This window comes from Petromyzon marinus, chromosome 6 (genome assembly GCF_048934315.1).
Source record: "Petromyzon marinus isolate PM22_M1 ecotype Great Lakes invasive population chromosome 6, UKy_Petmar_22M1.pri1.0, whole genome shotgun sequence".
In the NCBI taxonomy this organism is placed as follows: domain Eukaryota; kingdom Metazoa; phylum Chordata; class Hyperoartia; order Petromyzontiformes; family Petromyzontidae; genus Petromyzon; species Petromyzon marinus.
Window position 1 is genome coordinate 11878874 of NC_133672.1, and position 26436 is coordinate 11905309.

General features: G+C 43.5%; 2 protein-coding genes across 4 annotated transcripts in view; one reads left to right on the forward strand and one right to left on the reverse strand.

Annotated features, from left to right (window-relative positions):
• The first annotated feature begins 1418 nt into the window (after positions 1-1418).
• LOC116939498 (uncharacterized) lies at positions 1419-8493 on the forward strand. The gene is made up of 2 exons (XM_032947938.2): positions 1419-1515; positions 5058-8493. The coding sequence occupies exon 2, from the start codon at positions 5088-5090 to the stop codon at positions 6216-6218; it is 1131 nt and encodes a 376-aa protein (XP_032803829.2). The 5' UTR covers positions 1419-1515; positions 5058-5087; the 3' UTR covers positions 6219-8493.
• Positions 8494-9425: 932 nt separating this feature from the next.
• The window catches only part of LOC116939495 (N-acetyllactosaminide beta-1,3-N-acetylglucosaminyltransferase 2), a 77393-nt gene continuing 60382 nt past the window's right edge, over positions 9426-26436 (reverse strand). For all 3 annotated transcript variants that reach the window (XM_032947936.2, XM_032947933.2, XM_032947935.2), the window contains one exon: positions 9426-14148. In XM_032947936.2, the coding sequence (XP_032803827.1) occupies positions 12917-14137 (1221 nt within the window). In that variant the 5' untranslated portion in view covers positions 14138-14148 and the 3' untranslated portion in view covers positions 9426-12916. The remainder of the gene's footprint in view (positions 14149-26436) is intronic.

Sequence of the window (26436 nt, forward strand, 5' to 3'; positions counted from 1 at the left end):
CTTCTTCCACGCTTGCCAGACGCCAAAGAAGAAGTGAGAGGAATCTCGCACTTTTACCATTTACACTGCTGGGGGTGGAAGTCGAATCGGTTACATTTATGGGTCGCAAATCCATTGTGCGAACCATTACACCACGGCACAGCGTTCTTTGTGTGTGATAATGTACGTGCCTTTCATTTTGTTTGGTGTAAGTCATCACATCGTTAAAACGCCATGCCTAGAAGAGGCGTTATATCAACTATAATGACGGAGTGGATTCCATGAAATGGAACGCGTTCCAGAGAACGTCTGTCCTTGGAGATTGAGCGATGAAATGAGATCAATGGCAGCTGCTGGGTGGAATCATTATTGCATCGCAGGATCGTAAGATGGCAGCGACTTGAGATCACCATGCAGCAGTGGATTGCCCACGTTTATGGCCACGAAGCACAGTTACCGTAATTATTATCATGCCCCATGGTGTATAGTGCAGACTCAAACTCGTGTCCACTCTCTATGGCCTCTCTGTGCGCTATGAATAAGAGGAATTCCCCGAAACGTCGTCTGATATATATTTTTCCCATTCAAGGGCAGTGTGTTTTTTGTCGTGTGTGTTGAGTTTCTTATGTGTGCGAGTGCACCTCTGCCAAAAATTGTGTCCCACTGTGAGAAAAAAAAAACATTTGGTGATACTCCTAGCACAAACATTTTGTACGTGCTGTGAAGGTCAATTGCCCGAAACGTCACACTACATGTTTCTCACCGTTAAGGCCAGACTATTGTCCTCTTGCGCATGGCAGCAATATGTTCATGAGCTAAATGTCGATGTCGAGGTCTGCTAGCCACGACGAGAGGGTTTGCAGGAGAGAGAAAGTTCGTGGAGTTTTGCTATTCCTCCACCGATGGAGGAGCGCAGACTAAGAGTCGTTTGTTTAACACGTAGGCTTTCGCGACCAATATTATTCATAATAAAGGTTTTTGGGTTAGATCGCGTTTATTTATAAATGTGTCGTAACCCTCCACCACCCGACACGGCCAATCAGCAAAAAAAGGTGTCACGTTGACAAAAGACAAATAATTCACTACTTCAGCCCACCGGTGTGTTGAAGAGTTAATCCACATTTACAGTTTGAGTACGACGTTTCGCTGGTAAATACATCCAGCATCATCAAGCAATTCGCTAAACTGTCCAGAGGACACTCCAACGCTGTCCTCTGGACAGTTTGGTCCCTTCACCTGATGAAGGCCACTTGTGTTGTGGCCGAAACGTCGTGACTTCTTGTTGTTTTATTGTTTACCTACGTGACTTTACCGAATAGAACCAAAGAGAACAGTACTTAGATAATTAAATGGGGGGAGGTGGTGGGTGGGGGGTAACAAGACATCTGGACCTTACCCTGTATCACATGCGGATAAAACGAACAAGCGTGTGATTGGTGGACCCCCTTCATTAGCTGGGGGGGGGGGTGCTGAGAGCGGTGGTCACGTGACGCCTGCGACCGCCACGTGGCATTCGAATCGTGGCCATTTCCAGAGGTAACAACGTGCAGCGCCAATTAACGATAAAACAATATTAACACGCGCCAATCCGGGGGGGCGGGAGACGTGTAAAATTATCGTCGTGATATAGACATGTTCTCGTCGTGGTCGTGTGTGGTTTTTGTGTATTAGTTAATAGTGAAGGCGTCAGGAAATTGCGTGCAAGTTTTAACAGTGGCTGTTTTTTTTCTCCCCCATACGCGCGTGCGCCATCTTAGCACGTGGCCCCGTGAGTTCAGTCGTACAGGGCCGTGGTCATTCCACTGCTGGATGAAAGTCTTGCCTTCCTAAGACGTGTCGGTGGTAGACCACTACCACAACCCCCGCCCAGTTATAAATCGTGTCTGAATTAATGTTGCAAGTCTCTTTTTTTTAAGGGACTGCAGATTACTGTGCTTTCGTTATCGGTAGAGCGTTCACTTGTAATGTAACTTTTTTTTTGGTAAATAGCCATGTATTAAATACAGTATTGTAACTTGCGAGGGAACGCGCACCAGAGTATGTACCGCCGTAGAGATGGAGCGATGAAATAAGAGCTCGCTTGAAGAATCGGACGCATTGTTAGACGGCGGGATCGTGAGATGCTAGCGAACTGCTTTCATCCAGCAGTGGATTAATCGATAGTGGCTGACGATGACTAAACATTGGTACACACACACACAAAACCCAAATTAAGTTCCTTTTGGAATATGTTAAATTCTGGGGTGAAGGAATGTGGATTATTAATTCACAATTGGTGGTGAATGTACCCTATGACCGTATCGCGTGCGTTAGACCTGCCAAGCTCGGCAGGCCTGGGTGGGGGAGTGACCACGTGTTAAACCAGTCTTAAGGGTTGTGGGGTTACTTCTTGATTTTCTTGTTCCACACTGCCCACGTCTTTCATGTTCTCAAGCGTGGTTAATAAATTATGGTACCAACTCGTATCATCTCCACCTCGCACGGTGGTGGGAAGAGGTCCTCATCTAGCAGTGGATAGAGAAAGAGTTGTGCGTTTGAATTGGTACTGAGAGAGAGAGCTATATGCAAGGTTGTGACACCAGCCGTGGTTAAGGCTTTGTTACAAGTTCCAGTTCCTTCGTCCACAATGCGCCACCTTAAATTCTGTCCGCTTATCTCGTTTTATAGAACGCTGCTGCGAATCTTGAAACAATGTTCAGCGCGATTGTGTTTTTTAAAAATTTGTTCAATACATCTATACGTGACAGAACCTCGACTTCAAATTAATGGATAATAATGCTTGGCATAGCCAAATTGAGTATGGACTGCAGCACCATTTGTATGGAGAGACTCTGGTTGGTTAAAAAAAAGTGTTTCCCCCCCCCATGCTGGTAACTAAATGAAAAAAAGTAAAACAAATGGTTGGCGATTTGCCGACAACCAAATGGAAAACCCTGGTCAAACACTATTACCGGTAGTCTTGCCACCCATAACTTTATAGAAACGGCTAGAGCAGGCAAACGTGGAACGTGTTCACCTTGTTAAATGAGAAGTTTAAATAAGGCTGCCGTGATGCGCTAGCGCGCCAGGCCCGCGATTACAAACAATAATTGGGCCAAGTTATTTTTTTAAAATCCGCCTCTTGTGTCCTCCTGGAGTATGGACGGGGGGAATGCCACTGCCCGCCTCTTGAAAAGGCGTCTCTGTTCGGCGTGGAGGAGTAGACCAAATACCCCGCTAGAAGCTCACTCTTAAGCTGCCAGCAACTCGCATGAGCGAGCAAAATGATTGATTGCTGGCTTTGCACCGCTACCCTTTTTAACTGACCGTAGGGGGTTAAAAAAAGTACGAACCACGCAGTTGAATTAAGTCAACTGCGCGGTTTGGAACTTCCGTTTTGGCCAATCGGTACTTTCATTCAAATTCCATTGCCAACGATGACCAATTGCTGAGTTCGGAAGCAGTAATCCTGAAAAGGATGACCTGTTTACCGGTTATCGTTTGACAACCAGAGTGGCGACAGAGCAGCATTCTGCTGTTATGTGCGTGAGTGTTTTACATTTCATGGAGGAGGGAACAAGACCACAATACAGAACTCGCCCAACGCGTGTTGGGGCAACATTGAGACACGTCACGCCTTTCCGCATTGCCCCACCGAACGCGCCTATTCCAGGTTTACAGCTTTTACCGATTGAAGCACTCATGTGTAAAATGGACAAACATCGTCTCGTCCGAAACCTGGGGTCGGGTAATGAATGCCGCAGCTTCCACTCAAGATCACAGGGGGACGTGGTTCATGTGCTGCCCTACCCGTCCTTGCCAGCAATGTTGGCAGTGGCTAAAGAAGTTTTATTTAAAGCTTGCGTGACTGCAGCGATTCATATTCTTGGTTTCTCTCGGTGAAGTCACGTTGAAGGGAAACAATAAAATAATTAAATATATTTCATTATTAAACATATATTTATTTTATTGTTTCCCTTCAACGTGACTTTACCGAAAGAACCAAGAATATGAATCACGTGTGCTACTTGAACAAACGGGTGTTGTGCCCGGCAACTTGACTGCAGAACAAACGGTTCAAACCCAGCATGAATGTTGGAGCGTCTGATTTGGTCGTTTAGCCTGCCAACTCAGAAGGGGATGGGGTTTCGAGAAAAAATGCTCACAAAACTTGGTATTGTTATTGCTCAAACTAGATCAGACCGTTTCCCAGTGCACCCAGTGTCGTGTGTGAAAATTAAATGATCTGTTTGAAATGACCCTAACAGATCAGCGATTCAGATTTGAGCTGTACATGGACATTTGTTTATACTTAATGTCGAAGACAGAATTCTGTCCGTTCAAAAGGGCCATTGTCCAAAGCAGCTAGCTTTATATATTTTATTTTCCAGTGTTATTAATGGCAGCAGTGATGTTTTTTGATCCTGTGCTTGCAACTTAGGGTTTCATAATTAAAAAGGAATACAGTAAAACCTTGGATTGCGAGTAACTTGGTCTGCGAGTAACTTTAACATAGCTATTTCTGTGACCAGTTACAAGCTAATCACTCAGCTATTTCAATGCTAAATTCGATGCTAATTCCTTTGTCAAGGGGTACCTCTGCGGATGTGTATACTTTTACTTAGCTATTTCAATGAGCCATTTCAATGCTAAATTATATGCTAACTCCTTTGTCAAGGCGCGTGGTCTTTTTCTTCTCACAGCTTGAAGGTCGTGATCTAAGCGTGGCTTCTTACACTCCAGCGCTGTCCTCCAGACAGTCTCGTCCCTTCACCTGATGAAGGCCACTTGTGTTGTGGCCGAAACGTCGTGATTTTTTGTTATTTTATTTTCACCTACGTGACTTTACCCAATAGAACAAAAGAGTATAGTACGTATACGCTTTGCCGAGCGTCACGTGATCACAACTGATATACGAGTGCTTTGATATACGAGTACTTTGGATTACAAACACATTTCCGGAACAAATTATGCTCGCAATCCAAGGTTTTAATATTCTACCAATTTTATCATAGCTTAATACATGTCTATTATAGATGCTGGCATAAACTGATATAATTTTTGCAAAAAAATATTCACATGGCCAATCTTTGTTGCAGGTCTCAGAGAACACGGGCAGTTGTACAACGATGAGCAACCCTCCCGACGCACACCATGCGGACATACATCTTCCAGAAACCAGCATCTCGACGGCAAGCCAGAGGCGGATGGACAACACGCTATGCCAGGCGTTGTTGGCCATCAGCCAGCTGCTCACACAGCCGCAGCAACAGACGGAGCAGGCCATCACCATGTTGAGCATCGAGCAATTGAACAGCCTCGTAAAAGCGAATTTGATGCCCAGCAGCACCACACAGGTGGCACCCGCCACCGCTGCTGCTGCTGCCGCTGCCATCGCTGCATCGTCCGTGCCTCCCTGGGCTGCTTTTCCATACGGGGCGATTGGATGGCCGTACGAACACAACCCATACCTATACCCTTACCCTCAGCCCAAGCCGTATGCGCTTCCCTGCATCTGCAGAAATTGTCAGCCGGCACAGTGCTGCAAAAATCACCCGTCGCACCTGCACGCGCCTGCGGGGCAGATGCAGTGGGGTTGCACTCAGCCCGCGCCTGCTGGCGCCCCGCAGGAGCGTGGTTGTCATGCACACACTGGAAAGTGCCCACAGGAAACTTGCAGCCAGGAAACTTGCAGCCAGGAAAGCAGCCGCCCCAGCACGGATGGAGCCAGTCGTTTCACGCCACAAGGCGACTCATATTTTTACGGCGGGGAGTCGCGTGGCATGGGAGAGACCAGAGTCTTTAGAAGGAGAGATGACGGTGACTGGAAGAGGCAGAATGTGCAAGGCCCAGACTCGTATTCTGGCAGCGCGGGAGGCAGAGGGGCATGCGGTGGGTGGAATGAGCAGCAAAAATGGAGCAGGGGTGGTTATCGAGGTGGGAGCAGCTTTGATGATGGTGGTGGCGGCGGGCGTAGTGCATGGCGTGGTCGGGGAAATTGGTCGGGTAGAAATGTTAATTCTGATCGTAAACGGCCTTGGGAATCTATGGAGTCCAATAATCGTGGTTCTCAGGATTGGAACACAAGCTCCTCATCCTTCCGCAGGGAACCTGCCAAGCAGCGTAGTGCTCCGTGGTGGGCACAAAAGGTTGATGGAGAGACCCCTAATGCCACAGCATCTGTTGTATTGTCCGATGATTGGGAAAATGACCCCGCTATACCCGAGGGCAGTGGGGAAGAGAAAAGCAAGGCAAGCTAAAATACATATATGTGGAGGGTGAATGACCACACGTGACTTTGCCAAATGAAAGCAACAGTATTTGAAGTAATGTGGCTGTGATTAATCAACAGCAGATGTTCAATCAATACTTGCTTTCAAGGCATGTAACATTCATTGGTTAATATTTTTACGACTACATGCATCATCAAGGCAAGGAAGCGTTATTTACAAGATGACTGAATTTGGGTTTCACCTCCCCTAATTAACCCAGGTCCTGAAGTTCAGGGAGTTATGATCAAAGCCCAGTCACCAATAACTGGACAAAACTTTCACGTTAAATTAGCTTTTTTCCCACTTAATTTGACTCAATTTCAGCCTTTGAGAATTTCAAAATTTATCAGATTTGCATGTAACATTTTAAGTAATACTGATGCGTGATAAAATGTGCTTCCTATCGTGTGGATAAAAGTCACTTGATGGAATTTCACAAGTAGCTCCACAATATATGCTTCGTTGGGCTGCTCTTTAACTCGGAGAGTGATGCATAATCCAAAGATCCAAATGGACGCTTCATGTCATGGAAAGAACACAATTGGAACAGAATTGGGGGGGGGGGGGAAATGACAATGTACGCAAATTATTTTGAAATCTTGAGGCTAATGGAACAAAAACATGACCCCTGACCGGAGACAATTGATAAAGTCATAAACAGGTGAATCGTTGCGTGCCTGGTGTCATTGGATTGTGTTGTCATATTGAAATAAGTCGACATTGTATGAGTAGGTGAGTTGATATGCCAATTATAGTATTTGGTTATATCACTTAAATTTGTTTCACCGATGTAAAAAAAAAAGTTGGGAGTCTCACGTGGCTTAGAATGTAAGAGTACTTTCAGTTTCCAGCTGGATGGAAACCGAATTGCTTTGAAGAGTGCCACAAAGTTGTGTTTTTACTCCCTTTTTCTGTGTTATTTTTCTAAAATAGAAAAACCTCTTGCACGTAATGGTACATCTTTAAAGAATTATTCAATGTTTTCTGTGTTAAATGTTAATGTGTTTTATCTGAACTTGTGTTGCACTGGTTTGAGGACAGTTTTGCAATCTTAATTCAGACTGGTTAGTCAACAGCAATTAATATCTCAGGGGTTGATAAAACAGCGTACCACATTGTGGGACATGATAGTTGACCGACATACACTCAACCCTGACAACTGTAGTTTCTACCATTTGCTCACAGATAATGACAGGCGATGTGGTACCAAATGCTGGTTTGATTGCAGAAGCACCTTTTTAATTCTGGCGAATTGCCCGATGCTGGATGTAATTAACAGCGAAACGTCGTACTCAAACTGTAAATGTTGTGGAGTCACTCTTCAACACACCGGTGGGATAAAGTAGTGAACTATTTGTCTTTTTTTCAACGTGACACTTATTTGCTGATTGGCCGTGTCGGGTGGTGGTGGTTACAACACATTTATAAATAACGCGCTCTAACCCAAAAACCTTTATGAATAATATTGGTCGCGAAAGTCTACGTGTTAAACTCACCTTTTTGATGTTTTCTTGAGTTAATGACAACGTGTGGTAGGCTATATGCTCAGTTTAACACCTAGGCTTTCGCGACCAATATTCATAAACGATTTTTGGGTTAGAGCGCGTTATTTATAAATGTGTCGGGTGGTGGAGGGTTACGACACATTTATAACGCGATCTAACCAAAAAACTTTGAAGGCTATATGCTGTTGGAATAACCCAGTGTTTACAAGTTGTCTTGATTGTAAAAAAAACACGTGGATGTTTTATAAGCATTGTGTTTGGACTTCTGAAGAGTATTCTAGATTTAAAGCTTTCGTGACTGCTAGGAATCCATACTCTGGTTCTATTGGGTAAAGTCACGTAGGTAATCACTCAGCTATTTCAATGCTAAATTCTATGCTAATTCCTTTGTCGAGGGGTACCTCTGCGGATGTTTATACTTTAACTTAGCTATTTCAATGAGCCATTTCAATGCTAAATTATATGCTAATTCCTTTGTCAAGGCGCTTGGTGTTTTTCTTCTCACACAGCTTAAAGGTCGTGATCTGAGTGTGGCTTCTTCCACTCCAGCGCTGTCCTCCAGACAGTCTCGTCCCTTCACCTGATGAAGGCCACTTGTGTTGTGGCCGAAACGTCGTGATTTTTTTGTTATTTTATTTTCACCTACGTGACTTTACCCAATATAACCAAAGAGTTCTGAAGAGTAATTTCATTGTAATATGCACACAAGTTTGTTATCAACGTGTTACAACCAAATAAAAAAAACTTTATGCATTTAAGTGTGCGGTATATTGCATGAATTTCCATTAATTGTACATACCTTCAATCCTGTGACTATCCTGCCATATGGCCGATTGTGGAAGCTAAGCAGGTTAGAGCCTGGATGGTGCTTGGATGGGTAACCACACGAAGAAAGGTCTAATAAGCATTGATGGCTGAAGAGGACTGCGTGCAAATCGACTGTGGCTCTGCAGTCCCCTTTAACTCCACCCCTCCCCATCTTTGTCAACCTGTGTGAAGTATAGCCAAACATTCCTCACCACCCACAAGGCTTAGCGAGGCCCTCATCAAGCAGTGAATTGTCAAAATGTGCCTCAATACGAACTGTATAATTAACAACCACGTGGCCTTCCGTATGGAACATGTTAGGAGGCTCTCGTCCAACAGTGGATTGGCAAAAAAAATGGGTGTACATTTACCAGTGTGGAAACCAACACTTTCCCAAGCTCATCTGCAGGAATAAAATGGCCTAAAGTTTTCACAATTCACAGCAGCACATGGCTAACCCCACAATCACTGCCAGCCAGTTTTGTTTTAAACTTATAATTGGCCAGAGCAACTATGTTGGCCAATAATATGAGCAATCACAATCCACAAAATGTAATTATATTACACGTGTAATTCACTCATGACGTGCAGTTTTTAAATATGGTATCTTGACAATGCACATTGACAGTATTACCTTATCCTCTTCCTTTCACTGTACACGAATATACTGTATAATATACAGCCCTTTTCAATCCACTGCTGCATGAAGGCCTCCCCCCACTCCGTAGTGTGTGTAGGCTGTTGAATCACTATGTAACGTAACACGATTTTTGTTCCTGGGTAGTGTTATTTTCTAATTGCTTATGCCTCAAAAGTACAGAAAATGGCTATTCCCACAAACTTTGCTTTTTTATATCACGTTGGACAGACCGACAACTATACATTTGCGTGCATGTATATTTATTTCTCTTAGCCAACACACCATTAAAACACGTTTATTATGCAACAGCAACATAATCAACAAATATATTTCAAAAGGTGGTTGCACTCATTAAAAGACACAAGCCGTCAGGCTCATCAGTACCTGCCATATGGCATGGAAGCAGCCAGGTTCAACACCAATCGACCTGAAATATTTGTTAAAACTCAACTCGGCAGGAATCATTCGCCAAGCCCATTTGTGGTAGCATAATCCCCCTTTTTCCATTGGTACATCTGAGCCACGGAGCCTTCAGTATGGATGCTTATCCACTGGCTATTTGCCATGCCGAACCAGGAAAAATGCAGTGATCCGCTGGACTCACAAGACACATTGCGTGTGATGGTTAGTCGTTATATTGTAAAGACACAGCACGACACTTAAGTGGCATGGCTCATCTGCAGTGGAAAACCTGGCACCTCCTGAGCTATGCCGGGTTGACTGTGTAGTGCCCTGGCAAGGATCAGATGTATAGTGGAAGAGAGTTACAATAGTCGAGAGCTATAAGTCGATCGAGCGCTTTAGATACATTTGCAGGCCTGCATTGAAACAGATGCATATGAAAAATAAATTAACTTAGAAATTGCAATGAAAGCATCGGAGAACTGTAGTATCAAGTCCATATAAATGGGACTGCCAAAACATGAAAAGTTTATCTTTGGTATTTGTAAAACGTACAGGAAATATGGCTTGGTGACTAACCTGCCAAGTTAAGTTTCCTCAAACTGCAGTCCAAATAACTTGTCCCCATCCTCTCATCGGTGGCTTATCACCAAGCGGTACTTCATTCACCAGATATTATGATCAATACAGTAGTCTGACAATGCGAGATTAAAGTTGATACCGGTCGCCGCACAAAGATTTTCTACTTCCAGAAACAGTGATTTGTAAGCGTTCAACTGGACAAAAATGATTGGAAGTGTATTTTTTAAAATTCATTTAACATCGAGTTTAGAAATTAAAGATTGAAGAGAAAAGTGTGTAGTAGGTGAGAGAGTGCAGTCAGAGGTGGGGAATGTTTAGAAAACTTAAAGTTTTAGTTTCTTGCAAAGGTATACCTATTAGCTGCTTTGCATTGTACCAGGAAGGGCTCAACACAAATAGAGGAAGTTTGGAGCAACATTAGGCGTTGTGTATTGTGCGCTGTGTGCAATGCATGCACCGTTCTGTGGCTTCCCCCACCACCCTCCAACCCCAGCATTGTCTTGCGTAGCTTCATATGCTGCAAGATTGAAATGATGTAAAAACTGGGCGAAGGAAATGTGCGGAACCGCATGTCACGAAAACAGGTTACGTGACAGGAAGGCTGCCTGGCCCCTGAGCACCTAACCTGTTGCAAATACTGTAGTTGATTCAGAACGTTTGAAATTGTGGGATGGAAATATTGTGATAAAAATATGACTGTATATGAATGACAGATGAAAGTCACTTGCGGGCAGGTCCATTTGATGCTCCTAACAATGGAGTGTAAAGCGTATGTGAATGTATAATGATAAGTTAGTAATAATATTCATACAAAACAAAAACAATTAAGAAATCAAAATTACAGCCTCAAATTAGTTTTATTCTGTCACGATGAAGGACTGTCAGCCAGGCTTTAATTCTCTCTCTGGAATAATGTTATATGGAGTATTTAATCTTCAATGCTTTTAATTCAAATAAGTCAAGTATTTTTGCCCTTGTAAACACAACTTTTCATCGTGCTAATTTTTCCGGATAAACAGTGTTAAAATGTTGATAGTTACCCTTACCGCTTTTTCAATGTTATTGTTTAAACCGGCTGCAAAAATGCTAACTCTCCACACTTGGCAAGCTTACTCTGATATAAATAACCCACCCAACACAAGAGGCACTGTCCCTACTTACATTCATCGTTTTCACCATTGCAGGCAATGTTGGGTTTGGGTTCATCCAGGAATAAAGGCACAAGATCTCCCCCCATCCACTGCACTCCATCAGTCCTCTGAGATCTTCAGGATTTTCTTTTTCATATCACACAGCTGGAGAGAATTTTATTTTCTGTAAACCCGACACATTTTAAGACTGAAACTATACTTGTGGGGACGTAGTGAAGGTTTAATTCCAGGTGCGCAGCACAACCGGTCATTGTGGGTATCCAGACATCTCCAACGTGTTTGAGATATGAACACGAGTGATGGTATTTCTTGAGTCTGCATAATTTTATCTTTCCAACAAACCAAAATAAATGGTGATTATTATGCCGACGACTGGACCTATATATACACACACAGTGGGGTCAGTACAGTAACAGATTTGGCAGCCAATAGTTGTGTAGATTCAATATAAATTACAGAATAGTCGAAATTATTTTATCTATGACAAGGTCGGCGGGGGGGGAGAGAACTTCACGGAACCAGTCTGTAACCTGACCAATAACCACCAGGAACCGTTAACCAGCAGGACACCCCCAGCCTCCACAACGTGGCTGCATCCCGGGTTTTAGTCCATTTGGAGTGGCTCAACAGCACGTTGTGCTACAGCAGAAACACAACACCTTGCGATCTCTTCGAGGGCTGGAGGAGGCCGTGACATCAGAACTTGCAACGCTCTTTTTCAACAATCACAAGCAAAAAAAAATAAGTTACCCGTTTGGTTTCATAAAAATACGTTACAAGCGACTGCTATACAGTATGTACAGATGGTGTGAGCTAAAATGGCAAAAAAATACACAGGTACAGTATCCAGATGGTTATACGCAAATGAAGTTGGTTATACAGCAGAATGCTTGCGTTTTGAAGCTTCCAAACTTGACGCAGACCATCCTGACATTTGCTCGCATGCCTAGTTGAGTTATTTTTTTAAAGCTAGGAGTTGCTATGATTCGTATATGAAGTGCATTAGATGCAAGGGTGCAATTGCCCAAAAATCTATAAGTGTGACAGAAATTGTCAATTCACATCAATAGACATTCACAACTAGTATTACCTGCACAAGTGTAATTTCTTCAATAATTGTTGCTATCAAAATCTCATATACACATAATTAATAGTTATAAGCAAGAGAAGGCATGGCTTTGTTAAAAGATGTGTTAAACTATAAGCGTGAGTTGTGTATTTTTTACAAAATTTTATTCTGCAATTTTGCATAACAAAAATAGAACAAAATGGCTATTAAATAACTTATGTCGCTTGAAATATAACAAATCATAATTATCTTTTATACAACCCTATTCGCACACAAACAGTCCCCGTGTGCTAGGAATGGGACAAGTTTAACAAAGTTTGCTCCCTTTGGTTGAGACGAAAATTTGCATTTATGGTTGACTGCCTCGATAAGGCCACACGGAGGACACCCACAGTGCGGAGTGCGTCATGCCCAACACTACACTCGCGCTGGTGGCAGATCGGTGTTTGCAGTGTGCAGGGGGGGGAAAAAAAAAATCACTAAGGCAAAGTCTCTGGCAAGGACATTATCATCTGCACGGGGAAGTTAGATCAACACTTTAGGTTGGGACTGTGGAGTGACTTCCAGATATCCATCATCTCGTGCGGGTTGCGCGGGTGCACGAGGATGAGGTCCCTGTAGACGCATATGTTGTTGCGCTCCTTCTCGGAGATGTCAAATGTTCGGAAGCCCGAGTTCTTGGTGGGCGCGAAGCCCATGCGCCGGAGGCACATGCCCACGTACACGTCGTCGATGGGAAACTGCATGACCTGACGTGACACCTGGTGGATCCGCCGCGCCATCTCACCCGAGTAGACGTAGCCACCGCCGCCGGCGTACGGCGGGTACGCGCCCTCAAACACACTCTCCGGGATGTAGTACTTCACCTTCTTGTCACGGTGCGGCCCGGCGTTGACGATCACGTCGCCCAGGAACAGGTTCTGCACCTTGTCCGGCGCCGTGATGTTGCTCAGCAGGGCGACGGTGCGGTCCGTGTTCACGAACACGTCGTCGTCCCCCTTGAAGATGAAGCGCACGTCGGAGCAGCGCTGCTCCACCCACTTGAGGAAGAGCAGCTCCTTGAGCGTCAGGTTGAAGAAGCTGTCGCGGAAGTCCCACTGCAGGATGTCGCTGTAGCGCTTGCTCTCCAGGTCCAGCAGGTGCTGCAGGTTTGGCTCCAGGTCAGGGTTGGCCGGGCGGCCCAGCAAGAAGACGCGGCGCACGGTCACGTTGCCCGACGTCTCTGCCCCCCACGACTCGCGGATGGCCTGCCTTCGGTCGAAATGCGCGATGACCGACTTGATGGCGAATAGGAGGAAGGGCCGGTGACCCGCGCACTTGCGCGGCTGGTCGATGAGCTGCGGGAATGTTTGGCAGTTCTGGTAGAGCAAGAAGTCTCTGAAGGACTGCGGCAACGTCTCAAAGTCACCCACTTCGGTCGTCGCGCGCACGTTCGGCTCGCAGCTGAGCACATCGGGCGCGGAGTTGTTGGCGTCGTGTTTGCTCACCGCGGTCACGGAGCCCTTCTGGCTGCCATTGACGAGGATCGGGTTGTAGGACCTCTCCAGCCGCCACTGCTCACGGTTCCAGTATGCCTTGGGTGGCTCGTCCATTCGCCAGAACGGGACATCGCTCGCCGGGATGATGGGGGTGCCGCGCTTCTTTATGGACGAGCTGAACCCCCGCGACAGCTGCATCGTGAAGAAAACGAAGAGGTTGCCGATGACTGCGCAGACCAGCCACAGCAGTGCTTTCTTCTTCATCATGTTCATTGCACACGCACCTGCGCACCAGAGACGAGGAACAGCAATGGGAAAACCTGCCGTCAAATGGGGTACAGATATAACCACGGAGAATGAGCAGAAGAGGCGACCAGTACCCCAACGCGAACCATGTTTGCACAAAGACAAAGCGTTCCAAGTCACACAGGGACCTACGTGTAGTTAAAATAAATATCCAATTGTTCCCAACTTCCGAATCATTTGCATTCACATACCATTCAATTGACCCTCTGACAGCTGAACATTTTTTTTCTTCACATATCTGCCATTTCTTTCAATAAGATAAACACTTTTTCAAGTGTACTTAAACAAATACTGTGTTACACTGCAGAATCGTGAGAGTTGGTGGCAGTTTCTCTTTGGGCCTTCATACAATTTTGAATTCACCATGGCTGATGTGGACTTAAATGACGTCAAGTTACTTTTCACTTAATTAAACAAAACACTGCAGAGGCACAAAATTGTTCCAATAACTTACAAATACTTTTTAATGCTCTTTGTGTAGAGATGATGGTTAATCACGTATGGAGACTGATCTACCTACTTTCTGGTGTTGCTTCATAAAGGCTAGAAAAGCGCTGGTGGAAGTGACAAAATAACCCTGCCAAGTTAGATATCGCTCAAATAAAGCCAGACGCGAAGCAATCGAAAATAATGGACTCACTGGAGCCGAAAGAAGAACATTTGTTGGATTCCAAAACTAAATTAATGGATGCTGACATTTCATGTAGTTTGCCAAATACTTCAGAAGTGAGGCATTGCTGGCTGCTACTGGCCCTGCTGCACTCATCTGCCATCAAATATTTATTAGAAGTTTGTTTTTTTAAAGCCCTCTCACTACACGTCACACTGGCCTTTTTCAGTCACGAGGGTGGAGAAAAACAACTCTGCAGCTGACAGACCCCCATAAAAGAACAGTCAACAGGCAGAGAGGCATGTGCCACGTCATCTGGATTAGGGTTCGAATGTCACACGATGACCATCATTTGGATCAGTTTCATTTGGATTAAGTTTAACAAACGGATGAGACGAGAACACATTTCTGTTCCCACATTTACGCCAATGTTTGTAACCTTTCAACAAAACCTTTTAAATGTGTGGGGCGCCACGGTGGCGAGATATCAACTACCTCGCCTGGCGTGCCCTTGGAAAAAGACGGTCACTGCATCGTGCGCTCTCAGATGCGCTTCTGCGGCCGTCTGGAATGCTCTTCTTTTCGATATTAAGAAGCCACTGGAGCTATGCACTTTTAAATCTAGATTCAAACGATTTTCTTTATAACTGCTTATTGTTTAATTTGATGTCCTTCCCCTGCACCACCAATTAGCACAGTTGGCTACGTACGGTGCGAAAGAAGTTCAACATACAGGTCGTGGGTTCAAATCCCGACCCTGACGTCTGTATATTTGCATGTTCTCCCGGTGATTGCGTGGACTCTTTTCGAGTCCTCCGGTTTTTCCCTCCACATTTAAAAACATTCGTTTATAGTATTCGGCTGAAAAAGAGCTGTATAGCTCAGTGGGCCTTACCTGGTAAAATAAAAAAATAGTTTAGTTTAAATATTTGATCATTGGTCACGATTCACAATCAATGATTTGATTCAATCACACATTTTTGTTCGACATTTTTTGTTTGTGCCATTAGCCTAATTGAGGACATAATAGCACATAATTAACAGAATTAATAATTAATTATCACACACACAGTTCAATACATACAACGTTAGGTGTAGGGCTTCGTTTTAAACGAAGGATCCATGCATCACTGCGTGCATCGTCCCGCACCTCTGAAGAGCACGGTTGGCTACGTACAGTGCGAAAGACATACCAACATACATACATATGTGCTCAGCACCAACTGTGTGTCATGGCCACATGTTTCTCTTTAACACCAAGCAATTTTGCCATAACATGCCAACATACGTAAGAGAAATTATACAACATATTATCATTGTTTAAGCTCAAAGACTTATTCAAACTACCCTTTAAAATATAACCATTTGAACCTACTTGCTTGGCACACTTTGTTCTTTTTAAAAAAGCCCTGTGTATCCATGAAACAGGATTACAGATCTCATTCATGTAGCTTCTGTAAGTAAGCATGGGTTTCCTGGGTATCCTATGTTTATAACAATGTTGTCAAGTGCACAAACTCATTTATTTATTCAGTGTCTGTAGCCAAGGTGCTCAAGAACAAATTAACATTCGCAGAGATGAATACTTGGCATTCGGTATCGATACGAAACTTCTTTCTACAAATAGTAACCACAGATATTCTATACTAATAATGTCTGCACACACGTACAAACAGTCGGGTTCATTGATGACCGATGCACTCACTGGTACACTCCTGTCTGTCACTCACTCATTCACCAGATGATCTGCTCCATTGACACTTTCATATTTCCTATGAACTTCCAATCATTGATTCCTCCACTCGTATTAAAGACTGTCTAGTCTCATCCACACTGCGTTCAACCACTGCAGGTCACAAACACTTCTTTTCCGGCTTCTTCCCTTCCCTCGCATTGCTCAGCTTTAAAATTCCCCCCAATACCTCTTCCTTCAAGTTTTTATAACTTTGCTCAATGTTTTTTTTATCAACTCATCTATTATACCTTCGATCGTGCTGTTCGTTGCTGGTCGATTTGTATTTTGGGCCTGTGCTTAGCAAATGTGACAACAAATGAAAACTTGCCAATTGAGACTCGTAGCACATTACACCTATCTAGAACAATACCTATCTACAACATGCTCATCGCTATAACACAGTGTATTGGCGGAAGCGGTATCGCAGTTTGCATGAACCTAAGTTCGATATCTGACCATGGCATAGACACCAATGACAAGCGATATCTTTAAATGCCCCTAGGCCACCGTGCAGGGGTCAAACAAAGACAAACAAAGACTGACAAAGATCCCCCATATAGCCTTTAACAGACTTGTTTGGGGCAAATGCTGTTAGCGAGCACCTATGAAAGCCGGAACGGTACACAATGGGTTGGTGGGTGGCCAGCATCACGCCCGTCCACCTTTGTCTCACACCACACAGAGGTACTCATTTGAGGCCGAGTCGACCTAACAAAGGCCCAATACCGGTTCAGATAATCGTCACAGGTGGTGACCGAGGGCGAGAATCAAACTCGAGTCGCTGGGTTCGTAGCGAGGCGCACAACCGCTACACTACCGCTCAGACAACCCCTGTCACTAACATGTCGTGGTTAAGGCCTTGACAATCACCTTAAATTACTATCATCATTATACACGCGTTAGGTCCACGACCCAGTCAGTCTAAAGTCAGACGCACTAATGACAGCTGTAAACCAGCAAAGAGTACCATGTACATACTTGCAAGCAGCACTCATGAACTAACCCGTGGGTGGAATCCTTGTCGTCTATTTCACGGCGAGACTGCGCTGGCCCATATGGTGCCAGCTCGTTGCAGTGAACCGCGTAAATAAGTGCCACCTAACGCCGAGCCCCTCCCTCTCTGCCACTTGAATTGCATTACGAAACGAGTCGCCTGCAACTGACGACACAACTTACGTCTTCAACCTCCAAAGAAAACAAGAAATCCACGTTAGGCCCTAAATTACCGATGTTGTGTGTTTATGCACTTCAGTTCCAACCCGGCCCCCGGACTTGTCCATTAGCACTACATGAAATTATAAAACTTAATTGTAATACTAAGACCATTTAACTAATGAACATTATTGTCGTAGCCAATGTCCGAGAGCGGCACAGTCCAGAATGAGATGTACAATGGGAACAGCACACATTTTCACAGCTCTTGGCGAGTCCACTGCTGGATGAAGGCCTTCTTAAACCATGTTTGACCCATACTTCACGTCACTGGTCAAGGCAGTTTGGTGAAGAGGGTGATGGGACAAGACCAACTTCGGTAATCCCTTGTCACTGACTTTGGCCACGGACAGGGATTGAACTCAGGACCCATGTTTATACACGGTAACAGTGCCAGCGGCAGTGTGTCCACCACTTGTTGAAAAGCCTCATGGTTGGTTTGCATCAGCCATCCTGGTTATTACTCTGGGTGCATTAACCATGAACATACCATGCACGGTCTGCTTTACAACGGACATAAATAATCCCATGATGTAATTCGAGTAGGCCATTGTGTGCCAGTGACATGGTCCAGATTTTTTTAAATTAGGTGCAAATTACTCATTTGGAATCAAATCCTCATCGCAATAATCGCCCCCGACTGCAAAAACTTGGCAGGACCCTCCTAAAAGACAGCCATGAGCCTCAGTGAGGCTCTTTCTTGGAAACTAAGCATCATGATAAGTGTGTGCTAACCAGATGCACCACCACTCCACTCCCTTCACTTATCTAGTGCCATAATTATTCTGGTTACCTTTTACACGGTAGATGGCAACAACACGGATTTGGTCTGAAGCAGTGTAAGAATATTCCCTTGTATTGGTCGACTTCAACATTTTTTTTTAAACGTGAGTTTTCCCGCACCGTGTACCCTCAATTCAAGAAAATGTAACAAGAAAATATCTTTGCATGGGAAGACCATAACCAATAGCTTATAACTGTACCATATTGAACTCTGGACACATTTTCTATCATTCAATGTGCGATAGGAAGTGTAACATTTCGCAATATTACCGAACACGTAGGTCTTAGCAGCCAATGTTGTGATACATAATACATATTTTGGGGGTTACGCCACGTAGTTCATCAAGTATGGTACAAATGGATGTCAGTAGTGAAATGCGTATGTTTCGTATGGTGGCACAGTCTAGGTATACGCCTAACTTCCTTCAAGATGGCTGGCCAGCGTGGAAGAGTAGGCCAAATACCCTCGTGAAAGGGCTCTCTAGAGACCCCTCTAGTGACCCCTCTAGTGGAGGCCCATCTGCCAGCAGTGGCATGAGTAGGCAATTTGAGGGTTGCACATTTATCTTTTAACTTGCCTATTGTTTACACGACATGTTTCGAACACGACAATTACAACACCGCAACACATTTGCAAACACAATTCATGTTTTGCAATGTAAGCTTCTCTTCGTTTCTTGTTTTCTTTATGTCCACTGGGAGTACATTTGTCTCGAAAAGGACAAATTCAAAGATCCGCCATGTGGCCTTAAACAGGTTGTTGAGGCAATATCTGTTAGTGAGCACCTATGCAGGCCGGCACAGCACACGATGGGGTTGGTGGCCAACAGGTGGCCAACACCACACCAAGCCGCCTTTGTCTCTCCAGTTCTTATGATTACACAGCACCAGGTACCCATTTGAGGTCGAGTTGACCTAGGGGAGGCCCAGGACCGGTTTAAATCTTCACCACCATTACCGGTTTTGTAGCACAGAACGCGAACAACTGAACCACTGCTACACACACTCGTCTATGCGGACACACACGTAGCAAAATAAAACAATTCCTGCCATTCTCAATCCACCCATGGATGAAAGCCTCCCCATGTCATGCCGATCATGGGAGGTTTTTTTGTTCTCACCATACTACACCACTCTGACCAACGTGGTTTGGTGAAGTGGTGGGGGGAGGGGCAGTGAGGAGGACAGGACCCGTTCTGATATCATTCATCGCCGATGTTAGCCGGGGTCAAGACTCAAAACTCTGGCCGCTAAGTTCACAGAGAATGACCATTTATTAATTTTCTGAGTCATTTGCACCAATATGTATTTCTCATTTAATTTTGTCCCTCACCATTACGATACATGGCATGAATGCCATGGGGATAGATGGACTATTACAAATCACATAATAATGAGAGACAGAGGCAGCTTTGGGCGGCATTCATCCAGCAGATGATTAATCGTGGCTGATGGCAATGATGATGATTTTGGGGCAAAGAATGTGAACGATGGCAAAGGAAATTCTGACTCAGCCTTTTCTCCGTCAGCAGCAGAATGGGCACCCATCCATTTGCCTGGCTTTCCAGAAGGTGGCACGGAGCAGCCATGTAAAAAGTCAGTCAGCACTCCAGTTTAGGGTTTGGGTCATCGATTAAATTTACCCTCTTATCTTGACACTATGAGAATAAAATGCATTTTCAGTGGGGTCAAATGCAACAATTACCTTGAAGTCATTAATAATTTCCCCAAAACAGAGCCAAACATTTAAAATGAATCATTGCAAATCGACTCATAACAATCACATTTTTCATCGTACAATGACTTGCAGAAATTATGGTGTATGAATTGACTACAGCCTTGCAAATTAACTGCGCTTTTACGTTGAACTCGATCAACGTACAAACTCAAGATTGTCGAGCAAAATTGCCGTGCATATTATCCCGCAATAATTGTAAATGTGGTGTGTACCTGGTATTTTTTTTATAGACCATCTGCAGCAGCATTCGATCACTATTTCAATGCTCACAAAGAAATCAAGAAGTTGAACAGATGAGTCCTGAGGAGCTCATGGGGAAAAAAATAAACTTCTGAAAAAAAATGTGCTAAGCAGCTCCAAATTCCATCTTAATTGCTAATGAACATCACTTATATTTACATTATTTTCTCGATAGTCATGAACTTGCTATCCACAAATCGCATCTGGAACTCTACACGACTGCATCAAGAAAATGTGATGCGAGATAAAGTGATAGGATAAAAGATAGGTTTTGTAGGCCAATATTATTATCTGAAAAAGAGACTATTCACGAGCTTCTCCGGAACGTATCCCTCGTGAATAACGAGGGGAAACTTTACCTCTGATATCGAAAAGTAAGGTTACTTGTGCTCGGACAAAGAATACTGCAGTTAACGTAGTGTTGGATTAAGCGTGTCTGCATTTCCGGGGTTTTGCAGTAACCGTGCTTGGAAAAACAATGATTAATTTCCATTCTTATATGTAGTAGGCTTTAACAACTGATCTTACATTAAGTTTGATCGTGTAGGTATCAGAAATGAGTTGAAAACTAATTTATTTAGAATTTATTGTTGTGCTTAGTTTGTTGTCCTTCCCCCGCACCTCCTATTAGCACGGTTGGCTACGTACGGTGCGAAAGAAGTTCAACGAAGTTCAACATTCATACTGCAAACGTTTCGACCATGCCCTCCACCAGCCCACAGAGCCAATCAAAGCAAGTTGTCACGTAGGCTAATGTGCCAATTGAACAATTGTAAAAATTGTGCTTGCTTTTCAACATTATGGTTTTCTCAAAAAACAATTCAAATGGCAGATTTGCCCACAAGACAAATTGATTGCCTCTGAATGATGGCAGAGGGTATGGTTGAAAATTGCCATTGTAACTATATCTAACCCAAAATAACTGTATTATGAATCATAGTTTGGCCTGCTCGTTCATGCCTAATGTGTGATCATGCCGGGTCTATTATTATTATCTGCTCCTGTCTTGTGACACAAGTGACAGATTATTTTAGGCAAAAGAAACAGATTAATCCTACGTCTTCATCCCCGTTCTACATAAAACACATTTGGTGTATCGCCCAATTAGTTTCATGTGGTCCTTCCATTACCCTCGACAGTGTCTATTCCACTGTAAAGCACCGGGCGGCAGCATGGTGCAGTGGTAACAATCATGGCCTCGAGGCAAGAAGGTGCCTTGGGTTCAATTGCCAACTCGAGCAGCCCTTTATGTGTGGATATTGTCACCCTTTTTCTGCACGAGTTTTTTTCCCATTGCTTAAAAGAAAAAGTACAATATACAGTGGCTGGTATTGGTCAAGGATCCCAATGCTGCAAAATTACAAGCAAATTTGCTGAATTGGGATTACGCAAATCAACATCGCTCCCGACTGCAAAAGCCTGGCAGGACATTCCTGAAAACGAGTCTTGAGATGCGGCGATGCCCTCCTGGATATACAAGCATACTCATCCATAATACAGGGTTTTTGGGTGAGATCGCGTTAATTTATATACAGTGGTACCTCGGTATACGTCGTCAATTCGTTCCAGAAGGTAGGACTTATACCGAAGATGACGCATACCAGACGAATTTATCCCATAAGAAATAAAGGGCAAGGAAATAATCCGTCCCAGAGTATAAGAAATTTTATTTTATATGGCACATTATACATTCATGGGTTGTATAAAATAATTTAGACACTACGTATTAATAAAGTGCATACATAAATTAAATGAATTGAAATAAAAGTAAAATTTAACATCACTTTACCTTGCTGAAAATTCACGTTAAAATGACAAAAAAAACACGTGAAAATTCACAGAGAGTTACAGCAAGAGGGTTGTGCACTGAACGAGATCTACAGGCAGACTGAGGAGCTGCGCTTTGTTTCAGTCGTGAACGGGGTCTACGCGGGGACACGATGACTCAATCCCAACCCATACAAGTTCTAACAAGCGAGGCGTCGCATCCCAAAGCAAGACGTCGTATCCCAAGGCATTTTTTTTTAATCGTCAAAACACGACGTATACCAAATTCGACGTATTCCAAAGCGGTCGTAGACCGAGGTATGACTCTGTACTTGTATTGGTCGCGAAAGCCTACATGATAAACAAGCGTACTCATAAAAAAATATATATTAATCCCACAGTAAAACTCGGGTGATTACAAAAATGCACTGCCTTTAATGCTTTAGGGTAGCGATTTTACCAAGAACTGACTCTTGTTTTTTTTAACCCTCTGATGAATAAATGATTGAAGCAAAACCAAGCATTTGCTTTGGTTTAGTATACATTTAGAAGTTAATGAAACCCAATCAAAAATGTGTTGAACATTTTTCATACAAATGCAGCACAGTGATTTAAGTCCTGGCAGTCCACCACGGTAGACATGTGAGAGGATGACTCTAGCGGTGAATGTAAGCACCTGTGGCGGATGGGGTCATGAGAATCCACATGCAAAATAAACAAACCCCAAAAAGACATCGATCCTTAAGCAATACTGTGCACGTATCTGGAGCTGAGGAATCAATATTGTGAATCAGTGCATCGTTGCCCCTATACATGCTGCGTGCCACTATATATAGTCTAGAGATGGGACAGTGCAGTGCAGTATATAGATAAAGTGCTTGAGTTGAAGTGTTTAAAAGCCTCAAAGCCTCTATATTTTCTAACATGAATGTGAAAAATGGCAAACTTTTGTCGGCGTGAGTGCCATGGCTCCATTTACCGCTGCCAGTAAACATATTCTTTAAAAACAAGTTAACTTAATTTATTAGCCACTATCAGCCACAACACACCAATGTTCCCATTCTATAAATAGGCATAGTCCAAGGGTCAAACCGTATACTCAACCCCACTTAAAATTACCCTTGAAATTCCACATGCATTTTGTTACTTTCTTCATGCTATCTCAAAGTAGTTCCATTTTTGTAAATGGTTTGTACTGTATTATTTCTACTGTAAGAGCTTGAACGACTGCATCATTTTCCAGAGAGTTAAATACCTTTGGATAGTCCAAGAAACGTGTCTGCAGTGTGCACGTTGTCAATTATGTTCACCACAGGAGGCGCAATAAAATAAACCCATGGGCCGATGCTGGAAAGATTGTTGTGTCGAGGGACTGCGAGAGATAAGGCAACGACTTGGTGAGGGTGGCCCTCATTTGGAATTGACTAACCAGGGCCGATCGACATAACAATGCCTACATAAAATGTCGGCAGCAATATTTTTTTTAAAGAACCAACTTCCTTGTGATTGTGGTTAAAAAAAAATTACGAAATAAAAATGCGCTTTTAAATTAATAGCGCTGCCACTTGTTTCTCTCCGCGCTAAACAGTAATAAGTCACCCAAATAAGACGCTACGTTTAAAAATCCCTTCCGTCGGCAACATTGGCAGGCACCCATTCACCAATATTCAAATCAGACAGCCGTGATGGCAGGTAAATAATTAACCATCTGCGCCTTCAGTCAGAAGTTATCTGCATACCCCACTGGGGGTGGAGTGGCTATAGGGTGGTTAGCATGCTGCACTAAGAACCAGGCGACACGAGTTCGGCTCCCGGCCACGGCTAACATCAGTGGCAAGCGATGCGAGAAACGGCGCGGTCTTCACCCACTCCCCCGCTGCCTTCACCAACACATCCTGACGACGGCTGTGTTGAAACCTCACGTCATTGACACGCATTCATTCTCTCTCGCTTTCAGGTCCTCTGAATTAGCGTACATTTATCTTCTTCCCCCTTGGCCTGTGATATTATTGCGGTGGTGTACAATGCCTGTAGGAAGGAGCTTTATACTTGTAATTTACTGCCATTATGAACGGGCTTCATGTTCGTTTGTTGAAGAACTACACCGGGAATTGTTATGGAGGCACAGTGTCTTTTTGTGACCCTGCCATAGTGGCATGGGGAAGGCCACCATGCATTGGTGGACTGAGAATGGCTGGAAATTATATTATTGTTATTTTACACTCCACTAACCTGTCGGGTATGCTCATGGCAGGAACAAAACAATGACGCGTTAGGGGTACCTACAGAGCGTGTTATTCACCCAAATATCAACCAACTTCTGCAAAAGTTTGCCTTCGAAAGTACTCTGTTGAAATGAATACTGTACCTTTATCCAGCAATAGATTGATGAATATGATACAAGTATTACACGATTTTTGAGTACTGTATAAACTACCTGTTAATGCCACATTCGTTTATTGCATTTAATGCTTTGCGATTGAAATGTGACTTTGCTCTCTCATTTTCCGTGATAATAATATATCCTTGCTCAATTTACCATAATGAACACAGCTTTATTTTACGATATGTATTGGTGATAATTGTAATCCAAAAAAAGGACTTTGAGTGAAACAAAGCATATCTTAACACAAAGAGGAAAGCCATGCATTGTATACGAGCGAATGATTCGTTTTGAGTGTGTTGTTGTTGCTGCTGCTGCTACCAATGTATGCTTATTCCAGGACCGTAGCACACAGGTAAGTGTTGTCTGTGCTCAAGTATTCGGAGCAGCCTTTAAGCCCACCATTTTTGCTGGTAATGGCTCATCGAAATAAGAGCTATAAACAATGCAATTGGAAACAAAACACACCAAGACAAACAATACCGGAGCATTACAACGATCTTCCATCAGACCAAGGATAATGACTTAATATTCTTAAAATATGTAAAAAAAATGGTTTTTTTTATTTATTCAATCTGGCTGTTTTTAAATTCTTATATTATTATTACTACCTTTCTGACATTAATATCAGGGGTGAGTTACAACATCCAAACTTCATTCTTTCCAGGGTGTTACTGCACAGGCATTTATGATACGATTTGTTTTCAGTAATCAACCACTTTTAAAAGGTAAAGATACCATTGTAAGGTAAACATCACCCCAATGAGAGGCTGGCGAACGTTTTACAAACGTTCAGGGACAAATTCCTGGCCAGCTAAGGCCCCTGTTGTGACATTTATTTATGAAAGCACCGAGAGATGCACGCTTGGAATTACACAGAGAGACCGGGAAGACTGAGAAGACATTGGGACAAGCCATCAGAGAACATACACAAGTTAGCGACAAGTTAGCGACGTCGAAAAGTAATTGGGCTTGCGCAAGTAGCAAATAAGGTAACACTGTGTGGCCGGTGGTCGAGGCAAACGAGTGCGTGGAAGTGCAGGGAAGAACAGGCCGAAGATTAACCACAGAGATTGAGGGATGAGTTCAGCTCATGTGCAGAGGTGAATTGGATTACGGCATTGTAGGATGAGGGATGGAAATAGCATGGGAGGGAGGGGGGCTTCATCTAGCGTTTATGATTATGAAGATACAATATAATACTGTAGTGTATATATTATGGGATGAAGGGCCATTGCCCAAAACGTCGCCGATTATATAGCTGTGTGAGTTTTTTTTATTTGCAATTGTGCACCAGTGCTAACGCAGTATTATCAAATAACTCGTTTAGTGTTAGACATGTTTGGATTTAGTCTCACTTCATCATGAAACACCTGAACATTTCTGGAACATTGTGCAATGTGATTGTACTGTATTAAGAAACATGTGAAATAAGAAAAATCTGTGTTCATTATGAGAAAAGTGAGCAACGATAAATGATCACCAGAGATAAACGGTGAGTAAAGTCACATTCCAATCACACAGAACGCAATAAACGTGACAGGAAATAGTAAATATTTGTAACTTCTTGTAACGCTTATATGATTATATTTTAAACAGATTTAAGCCCTTTATCAACCCACCGCTCAATAAAGGTCTCACCACACCGCATTAATTACTGAGGTTGTTTCACCATATTCCACCACTCTGGTCAATGTATTGGTGAAAGTAGGGAGTGGGGAAGTCAGAAGTAGAATGGATTCAGATACCACTCACGTTAGCCGTGGCCGTAAATCAAACTGAGGTCACTAAGTTCACA

Coding starts and splice junctions, on each gene's coding strand:
- LOC116939498 (XM_032947938.2), top strand. CDS start 5,088: ATGAGCAACCCTCCCGACGCACACCATGCGGACATACATCTTCCAGAA.